The sequence below is a fragment of the Antrostomus carolinensis genome, unplaced genomic scaffold (assembly GCF_000700745.2).
Source record: "Antrostomus carolinensis isolate BGI_N321 unplaced genomic scaffold, ASM70074v2 scaffold37764, whole genome shotgun sequence".
Lineage (NCBI taxonomy): Eukaryota > Metazoa > Chordata > Aves > Caprimulgiformes > Caprimulgidae > Antrostomus > Antrostomus carolinensis.
This window is the reverse complement of record NW_010310733.1, coordinates 1-13,383: the sequence shown is the minus strand read 5'-3', so window position 1 is coordinate 13,383 and position 13,383 is coordinate 1. Positions and strand designations below refer to the sequence as shown.

The window sequence follows — 13,383 nt, the reverse complement described above, 5'->3', positions numbered from 1 at the left end:
ATTTAAAAGAGGGAAACTTAATTAATACAACTTCCAGAATATGCTGAGTTAATAATACATGCAGTAAGGTTTTCAAGCATTTATCCCAGGAAAAGCAGGGATCTGAAAACAACATACCAATGAGTTATGGAAAGACACCGAAGGGAGAAGGTATTTACTTTTACTAGGGGCAGGAGGGCCAAGCATCCTTGTAGCAGCAATATGATCTTCAGAAAAAGCAAGAAGTTCTATAGTTTTAAAAGCAGAAGTTAAGATCAATTTATAATGTATGAATTTTATATGCAGTGTTACAAAAAGGATGAATGTTAAGACACTAAAAATCTCTCCAGTGTTTTGTTTTGTTATCATCCTCATTAGATAAACAGAAGAAAAAACAGAATATAAAAGCATTGCCTAAGCAAAACAGTTTTATCCATTAGACTTATGTATAAAGCAAGATGAAGAGCTAACAAAAGATGTGACATCAAGGCCCACTCAGCAAATTTGCAAGCCAAATACTGCACATCTGACAGGTGATCAGCAGATACCAGTGATCAGAGAGAACTGCTTCTCAACAGAGGCTTGGACTTATGGTCATAAAACTGCCAAACACGTCAGAAAAAGCGCCTGATAATTCTTAATGGTTAAACCAAGGCCACTCAGTTGCCATTAGAATGTACTGGATGCTCTAGTGCTTTTATGAGCCATTCCATGACCCCAAGTTTGCAGCTGAGAGACTATGTAGTATTTTAGCTGTACTGTATTTCTAGACTATTAAGAGACAGTACAGAATAAAGCCACATGAAGTATATAATGCTGCTAAAAAAAGCCCAAGACTTTCAAGAAAAAGAGCCAAAATGCTCTGTTATTATAATTAAGTGAAAAAACTCCACCATCAACAAAAACATCCGTGGAACACAAAACTGACAGGAAAATGCTGATAATCTTCCTAACCTACCCTATAAGAGGAGAAATCCCCATGAATTAAATTGCACAGATAAGGCTTGAGGCTGGAACATGTATTTAAAGTTGACCTGCAAAAGAAATATTAACCACTCCTTTCCCCACCCCATCCAGTTGTGAAGAGAACAGGGAAGCTCTCACTTCCCTCCTCTCCAAAAATTCTCCCTCTACATTTTCACTCTCATCAGAAATAGAGAACACACTAACACAGCACTGTTAGACATTCAGAGAATTACAATCTTGACAGTAATTTATCACTCTAGTCTTATAAACAGATGACTAATTAATGTGGGGAAGACCTCTCCGATAACTGTGACTGGGAGAACTGATTAAAAGGTCTCTTACTCTAGACACTTCCATTAAATGGCTCAAGAAACTCAGCCAACATCTGATCATTGCACACAACAGCTGGTTCATATTTTAGACTGTTCAGATCTGAAATTCTGAACATCTAAAGTAAAAATACAGCATATAACACATTACTCTTGCCCCCCTGTGTCTCCTTTGCATGCTGAGAAGGCCAAGCTACTTTTTCTCTTTTGCAGGTCAACTTCAATACAACATCAACTGGAAGTCACTCACCCATGTGACATGCACCTAAGCTTCTAGAAATCTTCATCTAAAAGGTTCCTGAAATTCGTATGTATTTGCATATTAAAAAGAATCAGTCAAAGAATGAACTAACAGGACACATCTGGCACTAGGACGCATCTTAGAGCAATCACTTTTACATCTTACAAGTGCCAGGACTCAAATAATTTAAAATTTATTGAGGACAAGAAAGCACAAATAAAGAAATATATGCATTAAGAGAAGTTACAACCAAGAGTTAACATGTGCCTCCTGCAGCCTCATTTTTGCGGAGTGAGTTAATAAGTGTACAGGTCTTTGTCTACTCAGACGTGCAGCTAAGGAGTGACTTAATTTTAGAACAAGGAATTCAGATTTTACCAAAACAGCACCAGTAATTGTGTTCACTACACCAACAGCTACCACGGCATGCATCTGTACAAACCTTTCAGGCAGTTGTCCACAGCTGGTCATGAATAAGAAGGCATATAAATTTTTATCTTCTTTTATTACAATGAAGTTTATAACGGTACAGAAAAGTCACATGACCTTAGTGGGTCAGTTTACTTAAACTCTGAAACAGGAGGAACTCTAAATACATTAAATATTGTTACAAGTTCAGACTTAAATGTACAAGTAGTTGGGAACAGTTACAGCCCTCACCAAACTACGTTGGGGACATGAAGTCCAACAGCACTTGAAGTGCTGTGAAGGCATCATTTCACAAATAGCAACGTAACGTTACAGAACTTGCCTTTAAGGTGGTATGTTCATGTAATTCCAGCGCCTTCACAATTTAACGAACCATATTTACTATACTTCACTTCTAAAAACCTAGATGAAACATGAAAAAGAAGCCATACAGTATAAATTGCAACATCAGGAAAAGTTCCTGTTATTATTCCAAATAATTTTTCCCATGTAAAATAAGAATGTCCAATAGCTCCTTGCATGTGGGAAGATACTTATTTTTTTAAAGTCACAATGAAGCCTTAATTGACGGAAGCTCGGCTATATTAACAGCACAAGATGAGAAAAGGTTTAATCTCCAAACCTATTAGAGCGTGTGTAGTAGCATCAGTAGCGGCCACCTTGCGACATTACAGGAGGTCTCATTCCCATTGGAGGTCGAGGAGGTCCACTTTGGTAAGGGGGCACCATTGGAGGTCCCTGACCGTACGGAGGCATCGCTCCAGGAAGATATCCTGGCATGCCCTGGTGATGAGCACCATACTGACCTATAAACAGAACATTTAAGATGCAAAGAAGAATATTTGGGTTTTTTTCAATAACGAGCCAAGTTGCATTTCGTGAAAAGCTTCACATCACCCTCCCCATACTGCCACTTCAGGTTTCAAAAAGGTTTACAGCACAGACAAATCTTTCCAAGAAAAGAAAGCTGGGAAACTTATAATTACCATGGGGTGGCATGGGAGGTCTCATTCCTTGTTGTTGTGGAGGAATTCCGGGCTGTGGTGGCATCATACCTCCAATTGGTCCAACTGGTGGAGTAGCCAAAGAAGCCTGTCCTGGTCGAGGAAGATTACGCTGATATTTAGGCAACTGTGCCCTTCTCTCTTCCTAAAACCAGGAATAGACAACCATAATATATTGTAAGGCTACAGCTCACCAAAAGTAAAGCAAATAAAAATGTAACAAAGTAGATTACAGGTACTGAACTATTTCAATTACCTCACCAGTTCAAAGACTATTAGTAACATCACACAGCAGCATTTGTATTTTTCCCCTTCCTTCAAAGTTACTGTATTAACACTGGCCAATCTAGCATTTTCCACACAACATAAATTCTCTTCCACCCTCAGCTGAAGAAAGCCTTTTCCTCATAACTGGTTGAAACAGAAAAGCCAAACTCAAATCTAAAGATATCTGAAGTGAAATTAAGGTTCATTTGTTTTATCCATAAATTCCATATTTCTGACTGCTGTAATAGCACCAAGACGACTTCAAACTGTTAAGTTTTTTGTCCTGTGCTAATTAGCTGAATCTAACTTTAAGCTTAAGTCACATGCAGAAGAAGTCCAAATTATATTTGAGGTTGAGTAATGTCCTATCACTAACAAAAATAAAGCTCAGATCTGCTGCAGGATCATTGCAATATGCCAGTCATCACTTTGCAACTGAAGTTTATTCAATGCACGGTTCTGTTACATTAATTCTGCACAGTCTGCACTCTCACCATTACTAAAATACATATAATACAGAAGAAATTCTATTTAATCAGCTGTATCAGCATAAATTGCATTTTCCAGTAAGGCAATGAAAATATTTTAACTTACCAGTGATATATCCTCATCTGGATGGATCAACTTACTGGTTGCACTGGTTGTTGTGAGGGTAGCAGGCTTACTTGTTATAGATGTAGCTGGTTTAGCCGCAGTGCTGTTTGTCGTGCTAGTGGTTGAGGCTGTAGACTGTGTGTAAGCAGGGAATGTAGGTTTTGGGGGTTCTGTTGTTGTTGCAGGTGTAGAATTCAAAGGTTTGAAATCAGTACCAACTGGACCTGGAACAGCTGCTGCAGCCTGTGAAATACAGAGATAGATCAATATTTATTTCTCAAAACAAATGACGTCTGTTAGACCTCTGAAACCTTCCAGTAAGATACATAATTAAAATAAGCTTGACAAAAGTAAAGTTCAGCCTTATTGCATACTAGAGCAACTGAAAACAAGACAAAATAAACCCCAGTATATACACATATATACAAACACAGACACACGAGAAAGTCTAAAATTTGCAGGTCAAAAGCCACAACTAGAAAAAAAGAACAACAACAAAAAAACCTCCCCACTATAAAAATTTTTTATCTCAAATACTGAGTTTGGTAAATGTCTAAATCTTTCCTGAATCACTGTTTTATTAAAAGCCTGTAATTATAAATTCATTGTTCTCTCACTAAATTATTAGCATACCTTAGCAACCATTAGTTTAGAGTACAGCTCAAAGTGTTAGTACTCCTTAAAATCAAGTATTTAAGAAATGCTTTAATTAAATATTTAAGAAAGCTTTATTGTGTCAGGGGTTTTGTTTTAAGCGTTCTCTCTATAAAAATACTGCACTATTTTCAAAGTACTATGCCTCTCTATAGAACTTTAACCTTGCTTGTGAATGAATAATCAACTGAATGCAGACAGGAGGTCCACTACAGGTTCCAGCATCTCATCTTTCCTACTTTTTTCCTAAATTACAACTGTTAGACAAGAAAAGTTTGCTTTACCAAGCTTTCTCTGAAGACAGCAATCTCCAAAGCAAGCTTTAATTTTGAGAGAATGTTTCTGTTTCTCCTCACTGTACATTTACAGTTATCTGAACTTTCCAATCAAAACAAAATATTTCCATTTCTTGCACATAATGCAAATTACAAAACTCCCTACATTATGATGTACCGTACTAAACAACATAAACTAAAAAGCCTTCACCATGCATCAAGCTAACCACTGCCCACTAAAATGCATTTAACTGCTTTCATGCTTTTTTAACCCTTTAGAACCAGGATGTACATTTCATTCTTTCACGCTAAGAAAAATTGGGACACTTTGACATGCTTATTTCTAGTAAGATGAAAGTCACAATCAAGGACTCTGCTATTTTGCCAGAGAAACATAATCAGGAACGAAACAGAAATTATCTGAAGATGCTTAGTCAACTTTAGGTTTTACAGAACGGTCCAAAGGGTTAAGGTGCAAAGCAATTTGTTTTTAACTGTGACTTCCTTCGTACTTGTGCTGTGCTAGGAAACAGAGCGTTAGAAGATGCTGACAGACTTTCTGAATTGGAGGAAGCTGTACTTGAGCTTGTGACAGGTGTCCCCATCTGTAGCATAAAAGAAAGGAAACAGTGAAAAGTCTCCAAACAAATGGGTGGAAAGTAGCCAGATGAAAGGATTTCTTATACTAAGTCCTTTTCATGAAATTACTGTGTTTTTGTAAACAACTATCTTCCCTGCAGAAGTCCAAAATGCAAATAGTACACTATGCAGGTTTCTGCAACATACCTGAAAGCAAGTTAAAACTTCAGGACTTAAACACAGCACGTGCAATCAAAGGGCAGAGTTCATGAGCCACTATCAATTCCCCATTTCCCTCCCCAAAACATCTAAATGAATTTTTACTACCCTAACTAACTCCTGAACTTCTTAAAGTAAAAAACCTCCTAATTCAGGCAATGTTTAACCAGTTTAACGAGATTACAGAACATATTAGTCCATCTAGCAGTATAGAGCCCATTATGAAAAGGAGACAGTAAGTCATGTCAAGATTTATACTTTGGAAATTTTAGGTAAAAGTTCTAAGCAATCAGATTCCTGTAGCCGACAAACACACCCCTTCACCCATCCAACACACTCTTACAAATGACAGACTAAAGGGATTAAAGAAAAGAGTGATTTGCCTACTCCTTTCTTCCCCACGCGCTTACAGAACTTCTGTCTGGTTTCATGGCTGTTATAAGACAAACAAAAGAATCTTTTAAAATTCATTCAAGCACTACACTGATTAAACTTAAGAATCAACACAAGCAAGAAATATAAGCAGTCATTACTCAGGCCTCCTCAATAATAAAGAATAGACTGTTGACACAGTGGCAATTTGAAGAATGTAACAATAGATTCCAGGCTATGAGATACCCTACCTGTCCAGCACTTGGGAAGAGTGGTTTAGTAACTGGAGGCTGGGGAGTAGGTGCTGATGCAGCAGGAGCTGGAGGTCTGTTAAGAATGCCTGGTGCTGTAACAGGCTGTGCTTGGGTCATTGGAGGCATCCCAGGACGAGGACCAACAGGTGGTGGCATACCTACAAACCACAAAGAACCAGTAACAGATCGGGTTGAAGGAAGTAAGAACACTCCTTTAGAGGATTCTGTTCACAGCATTCCTGAGAAGAAAGTCTTCCCCAAGGAAGATGTGTGTTTAAGGCAACAGTAAAATAAAACACGACAAAGGGTAATGCCAGCAGTCACCAGTGAATGCCCATGCACAGGCAGTAACCTCAAACACTTGAGAGAAATACTAAGTTGTGTCTTCTACTAGAGCTTCAATGATGGAGTTCTTTATGCTCTCCATAAATCAATGCAATTAAGGCAGTAACTGTTTCCAACACAGCACCAATGCTGCCAAGTATGTGGACAAGACTGTTACAAAACCCAAAAGATGCAGCCATTATGAACAGTATCAGAACTCGGACCCAAACACAGCTTTGCTGTGGTCTTCAGCACAGTGGAACAGTGACACAAGGCTACCTTCTGTAGCCTGTCATCACAATACACGCCCTTCAAACGTGTGGGGCTCAAGGAGAGGTTCAGAGATGGGAAGTTAAGAGCTTACATGGGTTCCATCATACTACTGTGCAGCAGAACTAGGCTGTTAACTGTCCTTGTGGCTTGCCTGCTCCTCCAGTAAGAAATGCATGCAAACCAGCAAATCTCAAGCCACCACAGCAGAGCTGCTGGTCAGGTGGAACACCCTGAGAACTTAAAGTTGCTTACAAGCTTCATAAGCTCAAGACACATCTCTTCTAGCTATGGTATGAGACCAAAATCCCAGTTAGTTTCTTCATACAGCATGTTCATTACTTGGGTATTTATAATTTCCCACAACATCTGCAATCATTATGGTTTTCCAGCTGCAGTCACAGACATTACAAAAGGGGATGAAGAGAAACTAGGCAACACAAAAGCCACAGAAAGTGCAATAGGAAGAGAAAATTATACTCTTTTTTACCTACAAAATGGTACCAAATAAACATATTTATAATCAAGAGCCACAAATCAACCCCTTCAACTCTGCACAAGAATGGCTTCTGTAGCCAAGGTGGTAGCATAAGTCTATATATTATTTATATAAATCCTAAAGGTGGTAGCATAAGTCTATACGTTATTTATATAAATCCTAAAGGTGGTAGCATAAGTCTATACGTTATTTATATAAATCCTAAAGGTGGTAGCATAAGTCTATACATTATTTATATAAATCCTAAATATCAGTGGAAATAAATAAATATAATTTAGCTCTCACCATAGTAGGAGTTCGACAACCCTGACCTACCTGGTGGCATACCAGGCATAAGAGGTGGTATTCCTGGCCCAGGAGGCATCATTCCACCCATCGGCATCATCCTATTAAACAGAAAATGAGCATTGGTATGAACACTCACGACAAACTCTTAAGACAACTGGCACATACCTGTATTAGATAAAAAAATTATGGTGAATAATTTCATGTTTAACAGAAAGAATTCAAAAGCAGCTGACCCCACAGTTAGAAACATTTTTCTACAAGAAAACAAAAGCAAGAAAATCCCCAAACATTTTTAATTTGAACTTTAATTCCTCAAACTTTCACTTCCACTATTACCAGATTTCCAGAACTGGTGTTTCTCTTGAAATCTACTTCAGGCTACTAGTTTCAGCAGAGTGTTCCAGTAACCTGATCTTGGTACACTCAAGAAAACCTGGAAGTAGGAAAAACAGCTAACTCAAATCACACTAAAAAACACTGTACATCTGCTATTCCTCCTTTCTGACACCACAAGTCTATCTGTGGTTATAGCACCCTCATACTATTTTAACACATTCTCCTTCCTCTAGTGAACGCCAGACAACCCAAACCTGGAAAACTATCCACAAAATACTGCTAAAAGCAGAGCAGAGACCACAGGCTAAGAAAGCTTCTGGAGTTTCAATCACATTAAATATTCCCCTATGCTAAGGATAGAAAAGTAGGCTTTTTCTTTTTTTCTTTTAATTTTTTTAATGAGAAGTCCTTATTATGGCATATTTTTCCTTTGTATTAGAACAAGTTTGGGTTGTATTTTTTCCTTGCTACTGATACCTGGAGAAAAAAAATTTGTGTTTCCTAACAGAAAGGTGTCATCTAAATAACTCCTTTTATCCTTCCCTACTAAACCACACTATAACATTAATACATGTTCCCCATCTAAACTATACACACAACCCTTAATATAAGCAAATTCCTCCTGCACAGGACTGCAACTCCATAAAAAGTAAGCTGTCTACAACACTAAGTGCTTTTCAACTGGGAAGCTATAGATGAGTATGTATGATTCCTTTACAGGGAACAAATCAAGTGTAGGTTAAGATTACTTAAATTTTTCCAGACATTGAAAGGTGGATTAGGGAAAAAAGAATAAAGGAATACTTATTACTTTAGTTAGCAAGATAAGCAGATACGTAGCAGCCACATGCACACCAAAACCCCACTAAGAAGCAGTTTCTATTTGTATGATAAAGTCAAGACACCTTCACCATTGCTGTTTCAAAATCAAAACAAATCATTGTGAACAGGCAAGCAGTCATTCTGCGAAGCAAACTGCCCAGTCTTACTCTTATTCTCAATTTGTCTACCACTGCTACAAAAGGTACAACCAGTGCAGAACCAGTAATGACTGGGACCAAAGTACCATTGCCCCTTTTTTGCATTAATGGTTGGAGAAGGTAAAGTCACTCAGAAATATCTGTTAGACCCCAAAAAAGTGCTGGATGCTCACTGCCTGCTGCCACCAGAAAGGTAACTCTCAACTGCAGGGATATAGGGGCACACTAAAAACAAGCAGCTTCCTAGGTCCTAATTCTTTGCTCATTTTTAAACAAAAGATCATCAGGTTAAGTATGAACCACAGATTAAACTATGTAAAAACACAATAGAACCACAGAATGGTTTGGGGTGGAAGGGACAAACTTAGAAGCAAAGTTCCTGCAGTATATCCTACAGTGAAAAGCACCTAGCACATTGAGCTGTACTCTGGTTCAAGAGAGGCTGTAAGTCCCTGAGGGTCTATTGCATTAATATTTTGTAGAATGCATTTCTCATAACATACAGTTTTGTAATCTTCATTTAGATAAAGCATAAGAACTTCAGATATTATACAATAACCAAACACATAACTAGACATTTTCCCCAAATTCTCAGACAACATTCAGAGGTTTTCAATAAAACAGTTTCAAGCTTATCAAAAACATGACATAAAATGGCATAATGAATGTACCTAGAATTACATTAATGAGATGCTTACATGTTTCCACCACAAAATGACTGCATGTATTTTCTCTGTTGATGTAATCTGTGAAAATTTATGACAAAATCAAAAATCTAACTGTGATTTTTCCAAACACATTGTGATAGGGTATGGTGTCAACCCCAAACAAGCACAAAAAACAACATCTTACTTTTGCCCAAAATATAAGAAAAAATTAAATTATCCAGTACTTTTTTCCTGTTAGGTTGGTGACTGATAATCAGATACACAACATATGTGCAATACACAAAGGAACATCAGTTCACAGAAGGCTCTAAACCAACACAATAAAACTTAAATTATTATACTACTACTCAATAAAGTTAGGAGAAAGGCAACCTACTTTATTTATAAACTCAACAGTTTAGCCATATTTTCAATGTTGGTTTACAGCCATCTAGTTCTTTGGTTAGTCTTACTACTACAGAGTTCACAGGTTCATACATACATTTTTCTAATTAGCTTTACTTTTTCTGTGACAGTTTAAAATGCACAACTGTATGAACATGTAATATTAAGTCTTTCTGGCTACTCACCCAGGTGGCATTCCAGGCATAACTGGAGGCATTCCAGGCATCATAGGTGGAACACCTGCCATTAACGGTGGTATACCTTAAAAGAAAAATAACTTTTAAACAACTCCAACAACACACATTTACTAACAAATCTCACCTAATAAATTTAGACCCAATAAGCACTTTACACGAAGCTCTGAAAGACTGACACTGCTTACAAACAACACAATATGAAAGATTATCTGCAAATCTGATTTAAGATTCATTGTTCTCAGTCCTGCAAGCCTTTGTACGTTTTCTTAGTAGTCTCCAAAGAACGTGCCTTATTAATACAGAAAAAATAACAAGATATCAGTTTTTGCTCACAGTCATTGACCAAAATTCTTTCCTCAATATATTTTTGGCCTGTGTCTAAACTGCCTATTCTGTTAGCAGTCTCTGAAACACGGCAGCCTTTCTGCCCTGCCTCCAAAATCTTGCTACAAAATACCACAAACACATTCTCAGCAGTAGCCTTATGTTTCAAGTACTAATCTGTTTTACTACCATATTAACATTCCTTCAATCTAGACACAAGCATTGGGTATCTTAATCTGTTTCACAAAGGAAGATGTGTGTGCACACACAGAACAGGAGAAGGAAAAAAAAAAAAGAAGTGAAGAAACTGCTTATGTGCACCTCACAAAACCATTCTGTGACCTCTTAACACCCAGTGTTAGGAAGGGCAGATTATTATTCCAGTATGCAATCAGCAATTTGTATTTCTACGCAGATTTTCAGAAACTATCTTAAAACACCACCTTACCTGGAGGCATACCTGGTGCACCTGGCACAGGAGGCAAACCTGGCTGTGCCATTGGGGGAATGTACCCCTGCTGTGGCTGAACTTGCTGGGGTTGAAATGAAGTTGAAGCTGCAGATTCATCATCTTCATACTCATCAGAATCATCCTGTTGCTTCTTTTTCTGGCTCTCTGCTGAAGAGTACAATGCATATGGTCACATGGAAGGCAAATTATATTCTATTAAATTAATTTTATCTGGGGTATTCTAGTTGGAACAAAAATAATAAAATTCAAATCTTATCAGCGTGGTAAAAATTTAGTAGAATTACTGAGAACAAAAACTACGTGATCGACCTACACATAAAAATAATAAAGGGAAGGAAAATGACTTACACTGTAATGACCCTCAACATAAATGGGAGTCTTCCTTCAGTTAGTCTCACGCTGTCCAGAATAAACCAAAGCAGCTCAAAAAAATGTATGCTCAAACAGCAAAGAAATCTAAGTATTTGAGCATCATCAGGCTGGTATCACACCTGGCCTTTCCTCCCCTTACCCTCAAAAATAAAATCACCATCCCCATATTCATTAGGTAATTGTTATAGCTGCACGGGCACACGGCTACTTCTGAACAGGTAAACATCTCTCAACCTTCTACGTGACTGGAAAAGAGAGAGCTGCAGGCAGAGAATGCAACACACCCAACCCCTTGCTCTTCTGAGAAGTGGGACCTGTATCACACAGCTCAGTATCAGTAAGAAACAGACTAGGAGAATAACAGATAACCAGTTAGATGAGATGATACTTTACCCTGAGTTTTTTGTTCAAGTAACCGCCTCCGTTCCTCCATATCTTTTTCTGGAATGCCCTCCATGCCATAGATTTCCAGTTCAATGTCTGTTCTTCCAGGAATAGCATTTGGAACAGCATCTATTGTTTCTTTATGTACCTAAAGAAAAAAAAAAAAATCCTCCTGACCACAATTCACGTTGGATTCTATGTGTTCTTCAGCCATTTTCAAGACAGAAAAGGAACATCCTTAACAGGGAAAGCCTCTCTGGCCAAGCATTTTCTCACTATGTGCTTTCTAATCACTGTTAACTACTATTAGCTTCTAAAGCACGTTTATATAAACTTGTTTTCTGAATCCCAAAACAATTCCTTCAGTCCTCCTACACCCCAAAAATGAGGGCAGAGATCTCCACTGCATCCTCTCCATATGACTGCTGACACAGCAGGACTCCTGCTCTGGAAACAGACCTTTGCTGTCTTTTTCTCATCAGTTTTTAAGACTCTGGAAGTCCCCAACCCCCCACCATTTTAAGATCACTATTAACTCCAACTTTAGATACTGTTAAGAAAAGTTTCTGTAAATCTAAAACTTCTTACCTGCATGCAATGTATAGCTAAACCAGGTCCTGTGTACAGTTTCTTATGACATATATGGCATTTAAAGTGCTTTGCTTTTTGATGCTGTATAAGGATTTTTTCATCATCAAAATCCCTGTTACAATACCTATTGAAGACTGTTAAGGAAACATTTAATCCTGAAAATGATCTTCTACATAACACTAAGCTAACTGGCATCATTGTGACTTTTCCTAAAGCAAAAAGAAGCACAGGAAGCATCTCTGAGCATTCAAAGCATGACAAATATTTCACAGATACCTGAAACCAAACCTCCCCCTCATATGATCCAGCATCTCCCTTTCTAAATAGGTACAAAATCGGCAAGATGCACATGCCATCAGAATTTTTATTCCATATTCTTTGACACACAATTTTTGAGTCCTAGTTATTTCTAAGTGAACTCATTCCTTCCATGCATACATGTAGATTAAAATAAAGTTGCTAAAACATTAAAGGAGAAATAAGCTTGAAATCCACAAAAGGGAAGTGATGTTAAATACTCAGAAATGCCTATTTAGTAACAAGTATCAGTAGCTAACACTTATAAAAATAGAGAACAAAGGTTTTAGTTAAAAATTCCTTTCCTTTTTCAGTCACCCATCAATTCTTAGGACACCAGATAATTTACAGTGGTTATTAAAGAATCCTTGTTTTGAACCAGAAATATTTTAAGTTAAGAGCTCTCTGGACATCTGTGTGACAGAAGAGGGAAACTGCAGTTTCCTTTCTACAAGTCAGCATTAGTATTTCAGGAAACACTCCAAACATATCACACAGAATCTTGTCTTCCTAAGCAAGACAAATACAAAGTATTTATTAGGTGTTCCTTGTTAATAAAATATACCCCTCACTTCCACCAAAACCTGAAATATATTTATACCTAACACAGAAGCACAGGTACTTTCTAACATAAAAAGGTAAGTTATCTCAGAGCAGCTTATAAATTCCTTTATTAAACAATTTTAGATTGGGCGGAAACATCTTAGAGAGAGAAAAGGTAAAGCTGTAGTCATCCCCCAATGTGATCAAAGAAAAATCCACTAGTATTTCTGGACAATGAGAAATTATACGTGACTTTAATGCAACAATTTAAAAGCTCCCTCACCCCCCCCCC

General features: G+C 37.6%; 1 protein-coding gene across 1 annotated transcript; it reads right to left on the bottom strand.

Moving 5' to 3' along the window:
- Positions 1-1,683: 1,683 nt before the first annotated feature.
- On the bottom strand, positions 1,684-12,370 carry ZNF207 (zinc finger protein 207). The gene is made up of 11 exons (XM_029084638.1): positions 12,249-12,370; positions 11,670-11,808; positions 10,881-11,048; positions 10,097-10,172; positions 7,541-7,641; positions 6,160-6,320; positions 5,251-5,343; positions 3,810-4,052; positions 2,931-3,093; positions 2,567-2,750; positions 1,684-2,346 (listed from the first exon to the last, which is right to left on the bottom strand). Exons 1-10 carry the CDS (start codon positions 12,252-12,254, stop codon positions 2,590-2,592), a joined length of 1,311 nt encoding a protein of 436 aa, XP_028940471.1. The 5' UTR covers positions 12,255-12,370; the 3' UTR covers positions 1,684-2,346; positions 2,567-2,589.
- Positions 12,371-13,383: the final 1,013 nt, after the last annotated feature.

Bases quoted from the DNA above. Each gene is read 5' to 3' on its own strand.
- ZNF207 (XM_029084638.1), bottom strand. The intron at 10,173-10,880 runs GTAAGGTGGTGT...TTTTCTTTTAAG, and splicing joins TGCACCAGGTATGCCTCCAG to GTATACCACCGTTAATGGCA. The intron at 3,094-3,809 runs GTAAGTTAAAAT...TCCTGGTTTTAG, and splicing joins CAGATGAGGATATATCACTG to GAAGAGAGAAGGGCACAGTT.